The sequence below is a fragment of the Rhea americana genome, unplaced genomic scaffold (assembly GCF_003343005.1).
Source record: "Rhea americana isolate MKP2758 unplaced genomic scaffold, rheAme1 scaffold_168, whole genome shotgun sequence".
In the NCBI taxonomy this organism is placed as follows: domain Eukaryota; kingdom Metazoa; phylum Chordata; class Aves; order Rheiformes; family Rheidae; genus Rhea; species Rhea americana.
In genome coordinates, this window is record NW_028185794.1 from 1,298,157 (window position 1) to 1,315,960 (window position 17,804).

The 17,804-nt window shown below is 45.3% G+C and overlaps 2 protein-coding genes across 2 annotated transcripts in view; both read left to right on the forward strand.

The window, feature by feature from the left end:
- ARIH1 (ariadne RBR E3 ubiquitin protein ligase 1) overlaps positions 1 to 4,202 on the forward strand; it is a 40,783-nt gene extending 36,581 nt beyond the window's left edge. The window contains exon 13 of the mRNA XM_085300735.1: positions 1,153 to 4,202. Coding sequence (XP_085156861.1) covers positions 1,153 to 1,237 — 85 coding nt within the window. The 3' untranslated portion in view covers positions 1,238 to 4,202. The remainder of the gene's footprint in view (positions 1 to 1,152) is intronic.
- A 390-nt stretch (positions 4,203 to 4,592) lies between these two features.
- The window catches only part of BBS4 (Bardet-Biedl syndrome 4), a 45,252-nt gene continuing 32,040 nt past the window's right edge, over positions 4,593 to 17,804 (forward strand). Inside the window, exons 1-2 of the mRNA XM_085300736.1 lie at positions 4,593 to 4,664; positions 7,287 to 7,338. Coding sequence (XP_085156862.1) covers positions 4,641 to 4,664; positions 7,287 to 7,338 — 76 coding nt within the window. The 5' untranslated portion in view covers positions 4,593 to 4,640. The remainder of the gene's footprint in view (positions 4,665 to 7,286; positions 7,339 to 17,804) is intronic.

Genomic DNA, 17,804 nt, shown 5'->3' on the forward strand with positions numbered 1-17,804 from the left:
GTGAAAGGAGGCGTGTGCGGCTGACAAGGCAGGGTTCGCAGCCGCGAGAGCCCCTCGGCTGCCACCCCGGCAGATCCGCGTGCCCGGAGACTGAGCCGTCCTCCCAGGAGGACCCGGTAACTCGGCAGTTGGCTCCTCRGTTCTGGTTTCTCGTGCTACAGCATGTTGCTCCGAGCTGAAGGGGTTCAGCTTGCAGCTCTAGTGGTAGGGTGCTGTCTGTGCGCTGCCGAACCAGCTGCGCGCCTGCACCTGGGGCCTCGGGAGCAGCTGATGAGATATGTTGTCTCCTGTGTGTCTAAAGAAGATGTTGAATTTGGCATCACTGCTGGAAGGGGTTTAATCCAGAAATGTCTGCTGCTTATTTATAATTTGCTTTTGGAACCTGAATACTTTAAACATTTCTCTGCTTTTATCGTTTTAGTTGGCTAACGCACCTGAAATGAACATGGCAGCTTTTGATATGTCACTTTTCCTCAGTATCATTGATCCTGGTAGGACTGTGCCTAACTCTGGGATCAGTTTTATTTGCAGTTTTGTCTGTTCAGAGGAGTGTAGATGGGAATACCCTACAGGGCATAGCATCCTTCTCAGAGGCACAGCGTTGCTGYGTGAGATAAAATTTGACCTCCAGCTGGGCCAGTGGCCTTTCTGTAGCCAGCTGTCAGTGCTTGACTGCCTCCACCTCCACTGGGATTTTGGAGGAGGTTCAGACTGGGTCAGCAGCCCTGAGGTTCTGCCCGGGTAGCTGCTGGAATTTTCTTGCTTKGACATGGCTCGGCACTGGCACACGGTGAGGCCTTCTTCCCATTTTGGGTGTCACCCCTAACYTGTGCTCTGGCTTTTTACAAATTGCAGCTGCTATTTCTCCTTTTTTATTAGTGGAAATGACTCCTCAGCTCTTAGGGCTTTGGGGGATCTTTTTGCATGGGAAACTCTAGTTTTGCATGATGTTTTTTTCAGCCAGGGACTTCAACTTAGTGACTGGCGTAACTGAAGTCTTTAATTAGTGCTGTTAACTGGCTACACATGCAAAGTCCTTCCCAGAGGATCTCGCTTTTTGAAGTGAGGCGTAATTATGGTTTGTGTTTCTTGATGGGCAGAATAAGCTGTGCTTGCTAACCCATCTTTTCTGTGCTGTCCCCTTTGCTGCAGATACTGCGAGAGTCGACGAAGGGTTTTGTTGCAGCATGTGCATGAAGGCTACGAGAAGGACCTGTGGGAGTACATTGAGGACTGAGACTGGCCCCGCATAAAATGAACTCTGAAAACTTTACCATCTAGAGTGCTCATGCAATTAAAACAAAATACACACACAAGGCACTACGCCTGTTACACCACTGGTCTGTAGTACCGGGATTCTGTTTTGTTAACAGAAACTTTAAGTAAATTATATTGTAATAAAAAAGGTAGATAAACCATTGTACAACAGTATTCTAGATGGCCAATAAGAGTGTGACAGACGCACTAAAAAAAAAAAAACCCTCCAACTTTAACTTGTAACGTAGCTTCATTCTCCAAGCCAACTCCTTTTTCTTTTCTATCTTTCTTTTCCTGTGTGTAGTACAGATGAAATTTAAACCAGTTTCTTGACACTGCTTTTCATGTCCAAACCAGCCATTTTGATGTACTTTGGTAAGGGGGGATGTCTCTCCCTCCCCCCTCCTCCTCTCTGCCACCCAAGTACAGGAATGAATGTCGATTGGCTCAATGTAAAGATGATTCTTGGGGAGGGGAGGAGGGGGGTACACAGCAAGGAAAAAAAAAACTTTGTATATGACTTTTAAAACAAAAAGAGGACAACACAGTATTTTTCAAAGTTGTATATAGCGCATATGCATGGACAAAGAGCAAGCGTGGCACGTGTTTGCATAATGTTTAATTACAAAAAATATTTATTCTTTAAAAATCTTCAAGATTATGTCTATTTGCTGTGCATTTTCTTTGTTTGATTACTTTTTTGTTTTGTTTTTTTTTTCCCTGGGATGGGGTGGGGGAAGCGTGTGCTGGTGTAGTGACTTTTTTTGAGGGCTCTTACCAGAGAGGTTGGGTTCCTCCTCTTCCTGCAGTTCCTTTATGTCCATGGCCTCTGTGGTTTTGTGCGTATCCATTGCTGGCAGCGGACCCCTCCCCTCTCTTTCAGCTCCTGATAYTCATTAAGGCAGTGTGCATTGCATTAGTGGTGAATGTACATTGGGATTCAGGAGGCTTTGCCTTTTTGCCCAGATTGATACTGCTTTACCTGTCCCAGTCGAACTCAGCTGTTCCCACCCATGCACGCAGGACACGCGCTCTGAACCTATAGGAAGTCTGTGTTTAGGCTTTTTTTTTCCTTTTTTTTTTTTTTAATTCTGAGGCAGGAAAAGGATGGGTATTTTGCACCGCTTCTCAAAAGACTATTGAAAGATTTCAGCTGTGGATCTCCTCTCGCTCCCCCTTTCATCTGTTGAATGGAACCTACCTTGCTGTTAAGTTTCACTTGCATTATAACAAGTCGTAACGTTGAAAAGGAAAGATGATGGAATTGTCTTTGTGTTTGTTATGGGCTCAATTATTGGGCATACTGTCCTGGCAAATATTTAACACTCCATCTAGTGCAGTAGAGATTGAAATCAGTGGGGGATTTTTTTTTCAATTAAAAGGGGAAAGAACTAATGAGTTAGCCGAGTCCATTTTTATGATTTCTGTAACAAGAGCTATGTTAAAGTAAACAATTGGTGGTGGTTTTATTAAATTTACTCCTGTATAGGAATTCCTTCTGTGGTATTTTTCGCCAGGCTAGTGTCCTAAAAGCTTTCTGCCAATGTTAAAGGGGGACGAATTGAAAAGGGGTGAATTAGAAAAAGCCGAACACAAGCAGGTCTGTAACGTGACGTGCTCCTTTCCGCTGGCACCTGAGTCACTCCAGCTCACTTGCATTTGCAGAGGAGCAGGTGGATGAATACAGACACCTCCGGAAATGTAGTTTTGTGCCTCGGTATCTGCTTTCGCACTTGGCTTCCCCCTCAGTGGCTCATTTGCCCCTGGGAAATGCATTGGAGAGTGTCCGCACGTGTACGGGTTGCTGTGCGCTTCCCTCTCGCAGGAGGGCGAGGGGTGGGATGGATCGGGGCCGTGCGTGCGCGTGCTCTGCTCTGCTCTGCTAGGATGCCGCTGTCCCACAGTAGTTGTGTTGGGAAGGGGTCAGGCCTGCAGCAGGTGGCTTCTCYGAGCTGCCCCGGGCTGCTCACAAAACTCCCCCATCCAAAGCCTCTTTCAGATGCCAAAACGCTTTCTGGAGCAGTGTGAAATGCGAATTCGAATCTGATCTGATCCGAACGCGGTGGCTAGCCAGGTCAGGGGGGTGGAAGATGGATTCCACTTGTTGGGAGTTCTTTTGATTGTGTCCCCGAAGGTGAAGGACAGGCTCTAACCGGCTGCTAATCATGAAAGGAATCGTGCTCAGTGTTGTCTTGAATCTTGACGGCTGTTGACAGACCTYACTTAAGATAATTATGATTAAACCCACCTTCTGCTAGTTAGCTCTGAGGAAGCAATCTGTCACTGTTCCTGTAGTCCAGCTTTTAGCTACTCCCACGGGAATTCTGTGCGTGTGGAATGATTTTGTCGTCAGCACCGCCAGCTGGAAGGGGCGCAGTTCTTCCTGCAGGGTCYGCTGAACTGAGCGGGGCAGGCTGTGGACGGGCCCCGCTCTTCCGCGGGGATGCGCTTGCGAGCTGGATGCGCTGGTGGCTTTCGTTGCTTGATGGTAGCGTTCAAAAGATTAAATGGGTCTCTGTGTCTTACAATGGACTGAGCTAGTGTAAAACATAGTGTTAAGAAAAAAAAAAAGGCTCCCTCTGACCGCTGGGGCCTCTTGATGCTCCGGTGTTATGTTCTGTAGGTAGTAACTTAACTTTCAATGCATATAGCCCTAAAATGTTCTAGTGYGACCATACCCTGGGAAGCTCTTGGTGTTTCGAGAGAGAAGCAGAGCCCTGACGCTGCCGTCACGGAGCTCCTTGCTGCTGCCCGGCGCCGGGGTGGGGGCACGATCCGAGGGGGAGCGACCCGAAGCCTCCTCCGCCCTTAAGTCGTCTTGTAGAGACCCCCTTGTGCTGTGCAAGTAACTGTTCTTTAGACGATTTCATTGTAACCTGCTGGACTGTTCCGTGTTAAAGGTGAACAGGGAGAGAAAGCATTCCTAATAAACTTTTATTTTATTATTTCATTAGTTACGTTGGTGTTTTTCCTAGCACGCCGCTCTGGCAGCCCGAAGGCCCCTTGCCCCAGCGCTGCGCCCAGCCTCGGGGGCGGCCCGCGCTCAAGGCGGGATCCCCTAGGGCGGAGCGGCCTGCCCCGAGCAGCGGCCCTCGGCAGCGCGCCGAGGAAAGCCCGGAGCCGCCATTTCCTGCTCCCGGGCGCCGCCGCCATCACGGCGCCGCCCTCTCCCCCTCCGCCAGGGGGCGCGGGCGGGCGAGGTCCCGGGGCGCCCGCCGCCATCTTCCCGTCGGCCGCGGCAGGTGCCGGTTTGGCAACTGACTTCCGCCACGCGCGCGCCTCCTCTATGGTTCTCGCCCCCCTTCCCCCTCCCCCCGCCGCCGGAAGCTCTTCCGGGTCGGCCGGTAACCGTGGCAACGGGGAGCTTCGCGCGGGCGGACGCCATGGCGGAGCCGCAGGCCGAGCCGGTGAGGGAGCGGGCCGGGACCCGGGGGGGCCCCCGCCACCGCCGCCGCCGGGGCCGCCCGGGCCTCCGCCTTCCGCCCGCCGCTGGCGAGAGCTTTGCGGCGCGGGAGAGCGGGCGGGAGCCGCTGCGCTGCCGGAGGGAGCCCGCGGGCGGGGCGCGGGGCTGCTGCGGCTCCCAGCGCAGCGGGGGCGAGGCAGGGGCTGACGAACGGGCGATGTTAATGTTCTGAACGCTGTTTCGGAGCTGKTTTTTTCTTCTTTTTTAATGATTATTTTTATCCTCGGACATTGAGCAGCCAAAGCACGATGGAAATTCAGTTGTCTTCTAACTTCCACTGGGCGAAATGCAGCCTGGTCACTGTAGCCACGCTTTGCCTTGCTGCCCCCGGGGGTCTGCAGCGCCTGATTCGGCCCTGCCGGTGGAGTCAGATCAGGCGGAATTGGAGAGACCTGTGTTCAGGCATTAATATAGTATTAAATTCCTCGGAGAGACCTGTATTAAGACCTAAAAGGGAAGCTTAAGAGCACGTGATGAAATCTGTTTACTCTACGTTTGTTATTATATACTTACTGTACCTACTATATAATACACGTTAAACGTTCTGTAAATGCCGTAGTGGGCTCTCTCACCGAATCCGAGCCTTTCTTTAAGTACCACACGCAGATCACTTTTTTCACGTCTCAGGGCTCTTGCAAAATTGTCTCCATTCCACCTGCAGCATCATACAGTTTGCTTCCTTGTTGTCAAAAGCTCTTAAAGTAAATGGTCTCAGAGTAGGAGAAGTCCTCCTGTGGATAAATATCTTCTTAGAGGGTAAGGTGCAGAGGGAAGGAATAACTGCTCACTTTTGTGTTGGAGAGAGGTCATCAGGGGGTCTTACAAGGATGTGTAAAGGGACTTTTGGTGTATCTACAAATAATCTGGACAAAAGAAGTAAGAAGTTATTCAGGTTAATAAAGGTACAAAGTAACTACAAGAAGCTACAGAGAAATCTGTCAGCGCTGAGTGACAGGATGTAGAAGGGTAGTGATGTGCGTAAGTGAAAAAATGCACTATGTCAAAAAATGGTGGGCTCTTAGCTGGGTGTTACTGTTTAGGAACAAGATCTTGGAGTTGGGTGTTTCTGTGAAAATATCAATGCTACGTTTCTTATTTGCAATCAGAAGAGCAAACAAAATGTTAGAAATTGTGAAGAAACAAAACCATCAAAAGTATTTACGCTATCAGTTCATTCTCAGTGTGCATCAAGAGTATTCCTGTATCCCAGATACTGTACGCAGTTCTGCACTTCCCAACCTCAATTGAAAAAAAGGGGGGTAGAAGTGGAATTAGAAAATGTTCCTGGAACATGACGAGGTAAACCGATTCTCTAGCATGAAAAATTGTTTATTAAGGAGGAGAGAGGTGACACAGGTCTACAAAATCCTGCACAGCATGAGGAAGTGGAGTGAGGGACGTCTCATCCACCATGAGTACTAGAGGACAAAGAAAGAAAAGATTCCCACGTGTAATTGTGTTTCTCTTCTGTGAATGCTTGTTTTTGCTGAGTATAGACAGACTGAGTTCTAAGAACAAGGAAAAGGATGCTGTGAGCTGTATAAAATGCATCTTTCTTTCCATGAACTAGTTACCTGCTTGTCCGTGAGATCTGCTTTGGGCAGTATTTGTAGGCTGAGGTTTGTTGCCTTCCGTGGAACAGGACTTTGCTACGCTCACTCGCATACAGGCTCTGGTGGCTTTCTGCAAGTGCTTCCTTTTGGCTGTATTCAGGGGCAGAAGTCTGGCCTGGATGTGCCTTTGTTTTGCTCTCTGTATTCCAAAACGTATATTCAGTTTCTGTACAAAGACCGCAGCTTGCTAAGGCAGAGCAATTTAGCTTATTATCCRGAACAGTGGGAGTGGGTGTTAGAAATGATGAAGTACATTGAGAACGCACCTGCTTTCAACAGTGCGCTAGGAAAAGGGCGCTTGCCTCTTTCTCTTGACTTCCCGTAGTGCTTGCTTCTTCATCAAGAAAAGGCAGAATGCTGGACATTGGATTAGGTCATCTTATCGCAAAACAAATCTTTTTAATGATGACCCCAAAATTATTTTGATGTGCACTGAAAAACTGGATCTCCTGAAGCAAACTTCTCTGAGTTACAGTCTGATCCTGCAAGGCCTTGTTCGTATCTGTTAATTATAGGTCAGTACAGAGACTATCTGTTCTTTTCGTTCTCTTTCTCCAGGAACCACTTTCTTGTAATTACAAATGTTTTATATGGGAAAATGTCAAATGCATTTAATATGATTTTTTAAATMGCATTTTAAATGCTTGAGATTTTGGGGTTTTAAAATATAACAATCACTTTCTAGAACCTTAATAAATATCAGTGAACCTGTAAAACAGGAACGTACTCTAAAATGGGTGGGTTTATTTAATCTGCACAGTGAACAGAAATCTCTGTGTYGCTGGGGCTAGGGAAGATTAGTGCTTGGTAGGGCAGAGTTTGTCTAGCAGAGATATTGCTGTTTTTTATGCCCTCTTTTGAGATTTGTCAGCTGTCCTTTCTGATTATTTTGTGGAATATTTCTTCAAGAAACTCTGCCTGGTGTGTTTAACACTCTTCTTCTGTCTTTTCAGGTTTCTTCATTGCCAGTGGCTACAGAACCTCCAAAACCCCGGCCCAAAAAAGGTTTGTTTTAAGAKATGGTGATGATCATGTTCCTTGACAGGTTGATTTTAACATTGTTTTATAGTGTGTGCGGCTGTCTAGTAAGAGGTAAATGATCATGGAGAAATGATGAGAATATCTAGACKAAGTTACTGAGTACTAGGACTTTTTTCTAGGGTCTGTGTAATCGCTAGCTCAGTGGAGCCGTAGTCTGTTGCTGGCAAACTTAGTATATACCTCTAGCCGGCATTATGTTTGCTTATAAGATAGTATCAGAGACTGTTTTATTATGTACMTATTTTTGGGGCTGCTAATAAGTTGGTTTTCACCTTCTTGAAAAATAAGGGGTTTGCTCATTATGGATTCTGTAGATACTTAGATTCCTCAGAGTAACACCTTACTATAAAAATGTTCTTGCGAAGCTGTGGAATCACCATGTCTCATTGATTTCCAGGTCACGTTTTCGAAGTTTTGAAGTAAAAGGGATGTGCAAGTGAGATCAAACCTGTCTTCAGGTTTTAACTGGTTTTAACTGTAGTTTGTTTTTCRTTCCGAAAGTGAGAGATAATTAACTCAGAGCTGTTGCTTTGAAATCTGGGTTGAATCTAAGCTGGAACAGTTACAATTTCAGTTATCAGTTCAAAATGTTTGACTAAACCCTGATGTTCTCTAAGGGAGCGTCTACCTCAACCGTTACAAGGGTCTGCAGAACACTCTGATGTCTCCTTTCCCCTCTTGCTTCGCTCTTGTCCCGTGCTTGCAAGGGACAAGTGCACGGTGTGCATTTCCTTCTCTGCAGTTCTGAGCTGCGCTCCACCACCGTTCCTAGTAGGGACTTCTGTACCTGCCGAAGGCGAGGTTTACTTTTTGTGGATTTTCCTTCCCCTTTTAGTCTACAAAGGGTCCTGTTATCCCAGATAACGATTAACAGGGAACCTGCCGTGTTTTTAGACCTCCAGCAGACTTACCAGGCAAGTCAGAAGCAGTTTGCATTGCACCTTACCTTYACTTTGAGAAGCCTGGCTAAAGGGGCGCTGCACTTTGGACTTTTTCTCTTGAATGTGGGGTTTGCCTGTCAGAGTACTCTTTGTGAGGAGCTCTTATATATTCCTGAATTCCTCGTGTTGGAGACTGCCTAGATGATACTCCTAGCAACTGAGAGGAGCTCATTTGGCAACTGCATACTACGTCACAGTTTCTGCCTAAAGATAAAGTTCTTGGTCTAGCATGTAGGCATCATGCTGTAACTGAATCTGGGAGTGTGGAAAAGTCACTTTGCCTTTTTTGGGGGGGGAGAGGTCAGGCTAACATCACATAGTCCCAGTTCCTCGCAGCAGAATTCYGGTGCTTGAGCGGATTATTGCTATCTGAGAGACGATCTTTGATGTTTCAGTAGACCTAAAGTTGTTAGCTTGCATAAGCCTGAGCCCCTCTTGTACCTTGCCCAAAACTGAGGGGGAAAAGACTGCTACTAGCTTCAGGCCTGTATGCAAGTAAAAAAAAAATGCAAAATTTACTTTTATCTCAACTGCCAACTGTTTTAGAGCAAGAACCGCTGTTACGCTGAAACAAGCAGCTTGGCTGTGGAGGCTCTGATCTATCCCTAAGTGAGATAGTTCATCTCCATCCTTTCCTATAAAGATTGTGATCGTGATCCATAGTAACCACCTTGTTCTGTCTTGTCACGCGGGTCGCATGTATTGTATTTGCCCTGGTTGTGTGGGCTGGGAGGCTGCATCTTCTATCTGTGGTTACAGGACAGTGTACACTTACGGTTCTCTAAATAAAACAGCTGTGAAGGRACCAGGCTGATGGGGTTTGCCAAAAGACAGACTGTCACTCTAGTGCTCGTTCCTGGAGGGTTGAGGTCTATTAAATCAACTCTGCATAATGCATGAGTGAATGTAATAGGTGAAAAAGAAAGATGGGGCCATCAACCTTACAAACAAGCCAGCGGAGGTGTACTGTATAGCGGCTGTCATGCTTCTGTCAGCTTGCTTGTTAAACTGTCAGTCAAGTGCCTTGCTGCTTTTAAGTGTGCACAATTTAATATTGATTGTTTGGGAAAATGAACTGTGGCAGTTGCCACTTTCTTAATGGGACCACTCGTACAGACGCTGCCTGCCCTTTGGTAAAGGGACACCGGTTTATGGCTGCCGAGGAAGGGTTTTCTCTTGTACTYGGCGTTTGGCATTGACAGTCCTGAAGCTGAGCTGGACAACCCTTCAGAAAGGGGCAGCCGCGCTCCTYCGGCTCTGCAGAGCGCACTCTGTGCAACGGCTGTGCAGAAGCACAGGGCAGTCTTCATCACCAGCCCCTCGTCCTCCCCCTCCCTGGATTTGGCATCGGTGTTTGCACAGCTGCACGCCAGATGGGAAACTCTAGGAACTGAACTCCAGTTATTCACATCTCTGGRTCTCCCTTTCGCAAGAACGTTGCCTCTTGATTTCAGCAGGTAACTCAAAGCCAACTGTACCGAAGAAAARAAGTTCCAGCTTGTAATATTTGTAATCGTGCTGGTATCTCTTGAGACAAATGGAGGCATCTTGTCTCCAGTACCTGACACAGCTCATGTTGTTCTTCAGTGAAATGCTCTCGGAGGCTTTGCACTCGCTGTTTACTGGCCTGGCCGTATTGCATGGAGCGCCGTGAGCAAAAGCTGATTTGAGCTGCCTGTTTGCTAATCTCTAGAAAATGAGGGCAGGGGCAAGATTTGTAATAGCAAGTGATATAAGTGTGCTTTGTGCATGTGAATATGATGTTTGGGACATAAAAGAGAGGAGGGGAAAGGAGAAAAAGTGCTATCCTATATGCTTTTGTGGGATTTGGGAAAAAGGAGTAGCATTTCTTTGCTATGAGAGTCTTTTTTCCTAGGACTTTACTAGAAATTCTTCATAGAGGTTCTCGTCTTCTAGTTCGACTGAGGAAAATTATGGTAAAATATATGGAGCTGGAGAAATCCACAGCAATTCTGTTTGTATGGAAGACAGCTGCTAAACTTACTGTGAAGTAACATTTTTAAAAACTGAAAAGCAAATTCCTGTTTTAGCGATTTGCCTTTTTTACTTGCATTTTACTTTCAAAATGAATGCAAGAGCGATACTGAAACCAACATTAGTGCAAGCAGATCTGTGAAACAGGGAAAACTATCCTATAAACAGTTTGGTGGGAATGACATTTGTGCCCAAACGAAGCATGTATTATAATAACTGAACAGTGCTGTTGTACATGGACATAACGGAGTACAGCCAAGCCATCAGTGAACTCCTAACCTTCATCATCAGAGCGTCTGMATTCAGATCGGGACAGCTTGGCTTTGTTTGCGCCAGGTAAAAATAAAGTATTAAATTAAATTAATTACATTTAAGTCATTTGCATGACAAAGYGCGAAAGGGAAGTCTTGTTGCTCGAGCCGAAGGAAAGCTGTGTTTTCAAACAGTCTGAAGTGGGCTGCGGGGGATATATGTTGGATACTGCTGAACTGTCAAACCGGAGAATCGAGCAACTTCCCCTCGCTGTTGCAGTGCTTTCCTCCCATCGATGTACGTTCGATGCTCTCCTAGGAGAAAAGAAAAATCAGAAACTTGGAGCCAATATATAGCAATCTGATCTTAGGACACTTAAACAAGAATAACTTTTAGTTAAGAGACAGAATTTGGTCTTGAATTAGCTGCTGCCGGTGCCGATCAGTAATGTAGCCCTCTGCTTGTGACAGCTGAAAGGTGAGGATTTAAAGGAGTCTGTCTTGCAGGCAGGTCAGTCCCGAGGGAAAACGATGAGCCTTCAACGGTCCGGAGCCGACTGTGGCGCCGCACGCAGCGATCGGGCTGGAAAKCTCTAAATGGAGCGATCTAAATCAAAGGGATTGGTAGGCGGCAGAGCCCTCAGAGCTCCTCGTAGCTGCGCTTGGTGACAACCATTACTGAGGAGCTGACACGTTGGTGGCGAAAACCATTCGTTATTTTGTCCTTTGCYCCCCGTGGGGAGAGCTGCTCTGAAAATCAATTCCCTTTGCTGTGACATCAAGATCCATAACTCCTCGTGTTGGTATTTTTTCCCCAAGCAATTGGCGGCAGAATAAGGGGAGYTCTGCTCCTTGAAGCAACGCGGAGGTAGTATCAGCCTGCTGAGACAGGGTTTTAATCTCCCGGCTGCATTTTAAATTAATCAGATATTTTCTAAAATGCTTTCCTGCTTTTTAATTGAAATAGTTTGCCTCCCATCTCTCTGCTTCCCTTTTGCCGTGCAGTCCAGTTATAGCAGTTTATAGTAACTGATAGCACTGTAGTAGAGAAGGCTTCTTTACCGGCTTATGCTGTTGATTTTTATGGAACATAACTTGAATTTGTTCCCTGTTATTGTGAAAAATATTGTGTGGAAAAGGAAGTTCTGGGCTCTCCTGTTAAGGTCATAGGTTAACGGAACAATCTGAAATGAATTTTGTTTCTTTTACACAAATAGTAGAGCCCACCTTTTGCCGAGCTACAATAATGGCTTTTTAGTACTAGGATAGAATCCTAAAAAATGTCTAACCCCCAAAATACTAGATAGTAGATTAAAGTAGAGTACAATTGAGTTACTAGTAAAATTTAGGCTAGAAATCCTTTAGACTTTGAGGAAGCAGAATTCTGAATAGGTACCAGCTGCCTTCTATGTTTACCCAAATAAGGATCAGGTAGATGATTTCCCGAGCAAAAATCTTCCCTTGTGAACTGTAAAAGGATTAGCAGGGATTAAGTGTTCTCCCCAGTTCTGGACACTGGGATATTTTTTGGATACATTGTAGGTATGTTTGTCTAGTGCTTAAAGCAAGGAATTCTGCCTTGAGTTAACTGTGACCTTTGGCGAACCGCTTCAACTTTGTTTTTATCAGTTTATCAACCACAACATTAGTCTAATATTCAGTGACAGTATTTGAATGCTGCTGGCTTTCATTAATGTTAAGAAAATGTTTGCAGACATTAAAAGAACGAGGCTATATAAATGTATATATTACAGAGCACTGCTTGACCTGTTCTAGTGCTGCTAAAGATAGTGTTGAAGGGTGCCGACAAGATGTATGAGCTTTCCGGTAAGGAGAMATTTCAGTCTGCCCGCTGGTCACATCTGCCTGTTGGGCATTTGAATATGCTCATCACTTCACATCAGAACATTTCCGTAAAATAAACCAGGTGTCTGCATGTTTCAAARCTTGTGAGTCTTCGTTGTTTTTCTTTTTTTTCTCTTTTTTGTATAAGTTCACCTCTGTCTTGTATGATTACCAGCGTAACTAGTCCAAACGTTTTGTATGGCCAGGGCGGGCTGCTTGAAATGGGGGAATGAGGTTTACTCTGTTTTTATTACGTTCTCCATTACTGAGACAAAGTAAGTTACTGATCTAAGATTAAAGCGATTGATGAGATTGGTGTATCAGTGATCRGCACTCCGGGTGCTGAGTAATAGCAAAATTCAATTAGCTTTGGTTGTTGCAGCTAAGTTAGATAATAGAAATGGGGAAGGCTGCAGTGTAAGAATGTGTTTTCAAGCAGTGGTAATTGCCACTCTTTCACCACACAGAAACTTAAGTTTTGGAAAGATGACAATTACATAGTATTTTGCATCTTATCAGGGTGTTTTAATTTGTTTAACTGCATTTTGGGACATTTGCAAGTGGTGTGTTTTATTCTTCTCYGGCTAAATCCCTTGTCAATACTTAGCTCAAATGATGCCTTTTTGACGTAGGTACTCATCTTTGAAGACAAGGATATAGTCAAAGAGTTTAGATAAAAAATAATTGCACTTGCAGATCTGATGGGCAGCGAAGCGCCCTTTATCTGGTGTTGGCTTGGCTTAGGGAGTGCTCACAAAGATAAGTAACCTTAAAATATGACTGTTAGATATTATATAACTTTCAGATCGTGCAGAGATGGACAAGTGTCTGCGTCTTRCGATCTGCTCTGTGAGTGCATCTCACTGCCTCGCCAGGTGGTTCCCGCTCCAGCAGATGAACCGACGGGAATCCCTCCTGCTCCTGGAAGCAGCCTGATGACTCAGGCACTCTGGAGAACATGAACTTTTTAGTACCCTGATGAGTGGATTCAGTGCACTGCAGCTCTGGTCATTTCTGAATTCCTAATATGGTTTTTAAATCAATATGAATCCATTCTTTGAGCCAGCTTCAAAGCTGCCTTTGAACTTGTACGAGTGAAACTGCCTGAGAAATCCAGATAAAAAATAACCTCCTTGCATTAAATTAATTAATACTTTTAAGTGTGCTAAACAGAATAGGTCTTAGGGGAAATGTCGAGTGTGGGGAACAAATGCAGTTCCTGGTATCTGTACATGCTACTCTCTTTCCGTGCGGTCATGTTCAAACCGGACTTTTTAGCCCATTTGAACMTACAGTCTTGTTAGAAGAAAATGATTTCTAAGTAATATAGATTAGTTGGTAATTACATCATTGTTTTATGTGAGAATTTCATGTTTTCATTTCAGTATGGAAAGTGGATAGCCCTCTTGTCTTTAATTTGTACAGGACTTGATACAGAGGTTAGCTTTGAAAAGTTAGATTAAAAAAATACAATTTTAGAGTAATTATATTGAAACTGTAACGTACTTACTACTATTTTCTSTCTAAAATAATTTTCCCTTAGATTTGTATGCCCTCCTTCACTTCTTCCTCATCTCACCAGAATACCACCACAGTAACCTCTGCACCATAAAGAACCTGCAAGTCTGGAAGCGCTTAAGTGTGAATGTGCTGGTACAGCTCTGCCCTCTTGTGTGTGTGTACGTTAATATCTGTGGTTGCGGGATCACGGACTGCTTTTCAGATACAGCGCAGTAGATGCATCTTCTTGTCAAGAATGCATCACTGTCAGACTTCAGCACTGACTTGTAAATCATCGTTCATCATTTTCGGTCTAGCTTTAAGCTYTTCTGGCCATTGCCAGCCTCTTTGTTTCCTCTCTATGAAGATAAGGTTCCATATCTGCTTTTTAAGCCTATTGCAAAAGTAATTTAAAAGAGACTGAAAAGGGTTGTACAAATGTCACCTCTTCCAGCAAGTATGTGTAATTTGGGTATTTATTTGATCATTTGCTGTCAAGGAATGTATCGCACTAGATTAGGACGAGGAAGAGGGGGAAGTACAGCAATCCAGCCTTAGAAGGGCTACAATTGTAGCATGTTAGTTTAGTATCCCGTTTCAGTTGGTGAATTTATTTTTGAAGTTCCTTAAAGACCCCTGATGCTAGGCAAGTTTTTTTTGGTGTTTTAAAGCACTCAGCATGTTAGTGTCTGTCTGTCGGGGTGCTACTTACAGATAAAATGGCATCTCCTATTATGATTTTTTTTAATTGTATAAAAGTAGTAAGTAACACATTTTAGGAAGGGTGGAATTCATTTTTCCAAATTACGTATCTCTGACTTAGAACTTGAAATCTKAGCAGATCGCTTGTGCTCCTCCTCCTTTGATAAATGGAAGACGCTATCTGGGTGCCATTCCTCGGACCTCCCCTAGCCACCACCTTTGGATGAGATGTATCATTCCTTGGGGATGCCTACTCCAACTCTTTACTGTAAAGAGTCAAGGCAAGTAACTCGGATGTCTCATTTTTGAGATGCCCAGGTTAGGGGAGATGCATCCCGCTCAAGAATACCAGAGTTAATGTTGTCTGTGGGACTTTAACACAAGCCCTTGAGTCTTTAGTGACATAATTACATATTGACTTTCGCCAAACTCTGTAGCGTCCATTGCACAGGAATGATGGAACTTGCTGAAAGAGGGCTCGCAACTCAGGGGGGGCTTTTCTAATAAAGAATCTCACCATTTTTCAGGACATGGACACCTGTCATGTTATCTTCAGCTATCAAATCCCATAGATAAATTCTCTGTGCTACAGCGTTCTTCTATGTAGTAGTCAAACGCAGTGCGTTATATATTAAAGACTCTTGAGAGAGTAACTGCTTTAACACTTGTTTAGCAAGAAGAGTTGTGAGAAGTGAAAGTCAAAAGTGGATGCTAATTTTGGGTGCCCAACTTGTGGTTCYGAGGGCTTGTTTTTTCGGAGTAGTTAACTGCGTATGTTATAGCACTTCCGCGTCCGCAGCGTGGCTCCTCTTGCTCTTGCTTGCTCGAGTGAGTGCCGCGACATACCAGGTCCCATGTCAAGCTGTGCAGCCACAGCAGGATGGATAGGTCTCTAGTGGCCGCCTTTGCAAAGCTTGGTTAGATGATTTTCCAGCATTGGATAGGAGCTGTGTGATTGGAATCGGAGTGAGATTTCTTTTCTCATGAGCAGTATTACACCCTCTTCCCAAAGAAGCCCTCCATTAATTTCTTTCCGTTTCTGCCCCSTTTGCTGCAGATGTTTTAAGCTGTGTAGCAGGTGCCGCGAGAGTCCTGCGATTTAGTCACTGTATGTTCGTGATTCAGAACAATTTTGGTCACTGTCCAACCTTGATTYGTTTTTATAGTCCTCATTTGTAGGATGAGGCAGGGGACGTGGTGAAAGTCCTAGCGTGTTTTCCTGTAATTGTAGATACGCTCATGTAATTAAAGTTCCTCGCGGGCCTCGTGCCACTGATGGAGGGTGGCCCGGGACCTGGCTGCTCCCGGCGCTTGGGCTGCCGCGCTGTGAAGTCCCAGATGGTCACACGTACGTATTTATTTCTAGAGCTTCCCGCTTTAGCTCTGAAAGATGAAACTCGGGGAGTGTGCACGCTATAAAACATTTATACCAAATAATTGTTGGAGGTATTTGCAGCTTGCAAATAAAAGCATTTCTGTTTGGAGCATCTCTGAACTTTAATAGTCTTGAATCAGGTGAGCTAGTGAAGTCGGGGATAGTAAGTTTTTAAGATTTATACAGCGCATATGACAACCCCAAACTGCCCGCTGTTGGGTTTTCTAGTGTAGGAAGCAGATCTGAGATGCARTTTTCAGCACGGAGCGCTCTTCCTTTCAATTTTGGCGTGTTTTCCTGCAGGGGGAGGTGCGGAGTCAGGAACGCCGGCTTTTCGTTTCAACCTGCGCCTGATTTCCAGCCTCCTTCCAGTTTTCTCTGTGTACAGCGAAGCTATTAATACATGGTAGGAAGCTCACGGCTATGAATTATGGCTTTCTTGGCAGCATCAGAATTGTATATGATGAGCTTTATTAACCCCAGCTGACTGTAAATAACTAGCAACCATACAGGTTTATTGCTTGATTTAAAGGCATTCCAGCAGCAATTTGCCAAAGCAGAAACAGGGGGAAGGGGATTAAACAGAGAGATGGGCTACWGCTGCCGGTGGAGAGGGCTGCAAAATGCCGTCCTTTTTTTCCCCCCATTGTTTATATGTGTTTTACACGTGTTTGTGTACACAGACACCTATGTTCTCGTGTATATGTGCACATATAGATTCACACACCCAATGCATGACATACAGCATGGACAGTCTTCTCTGGGTGTTTATTTTTTGAGTTATTTTTCCTCATTAATTGAGTTTTGAATACATTAGGTCTCCATTTATGCTGTCTTCAGATGCCACAGACGGATCTGGGCGTGTGAAGGACGCTGTTCCTACAGTAGCTTTCTTACAATTCCTTGGCAGCGGTGCATTGCATTAGAGTAGCTCTTTGAGTTTGTGCCTTACTAATTTAATATTATTTTTATCTAGAAGTTGCTTGTTTCCTCTGTTTGGCCAGGCGGTAGCTAAAGTGCTCGCACTGACAGCGTCTGAAGCTCGAGGCAAAAAGGGAACGTGCCCAGCTGGTTTCATCCTTGCCTTTCCCTTCCTATCGATATTTAAGTAAATACGACTGTGAAAGCAGGAAGCTTCCTGTGGACTGCAGCTACTGCTATGGCCGGTAGTAAACCTTCCCCAAACCGTGGCCCTGTGCTTAAGAAAATGTAAGATCAGAATGAACGAGAGCCTCTGCTTTGCTCTGGCTTTTCCTACCTGTTAATTTTGTGCAGCGCTTGGGTACCATGGTGATAAGTGCTGCAGGAGGGGTGGAAATAACGCTCGGGCCGAGGTCGGGTCTGGCTCTTGTTCACCTCTCCGCCGGTGGGAATAACCGCAACGCTGGCAGTAACCAAGCGTCTCCATCAGAATCGAGAGGCATGTCGGGGACGCTGGTGCTGAGACACGTATTGCTCTCTAATGTTATTCCTGTGTGGTCAGGGGGGACCTCGGGGGTCAAAAGGACTCGGGGGGCCTCCTCCAGCAGCAGCWGCATTTTTCATTAGGCCGTTGTTTTTTTTAAAGCTGATGGCCGGGATTAGTTTAAAAGAGGAAATGAATCTCAAATCAAAGAGCCGTTCCTGCGCGTCAGAGTGAGCCTTGGCCTCTCCAGTGCCGATACCCCGGCTCCCTCTYGGCTTCGTGGCCACGAAGCCCCTCTCGGTTTCACCGCACTCCCTCTTTGACAGGTGGTTTTTGGTCCAAGATGCACTTTGCCAAATTCTTCTTTGGTGAGGCTCAATTAGTATCAAAATGTTGTAACAAGGAGAGACTTGGGT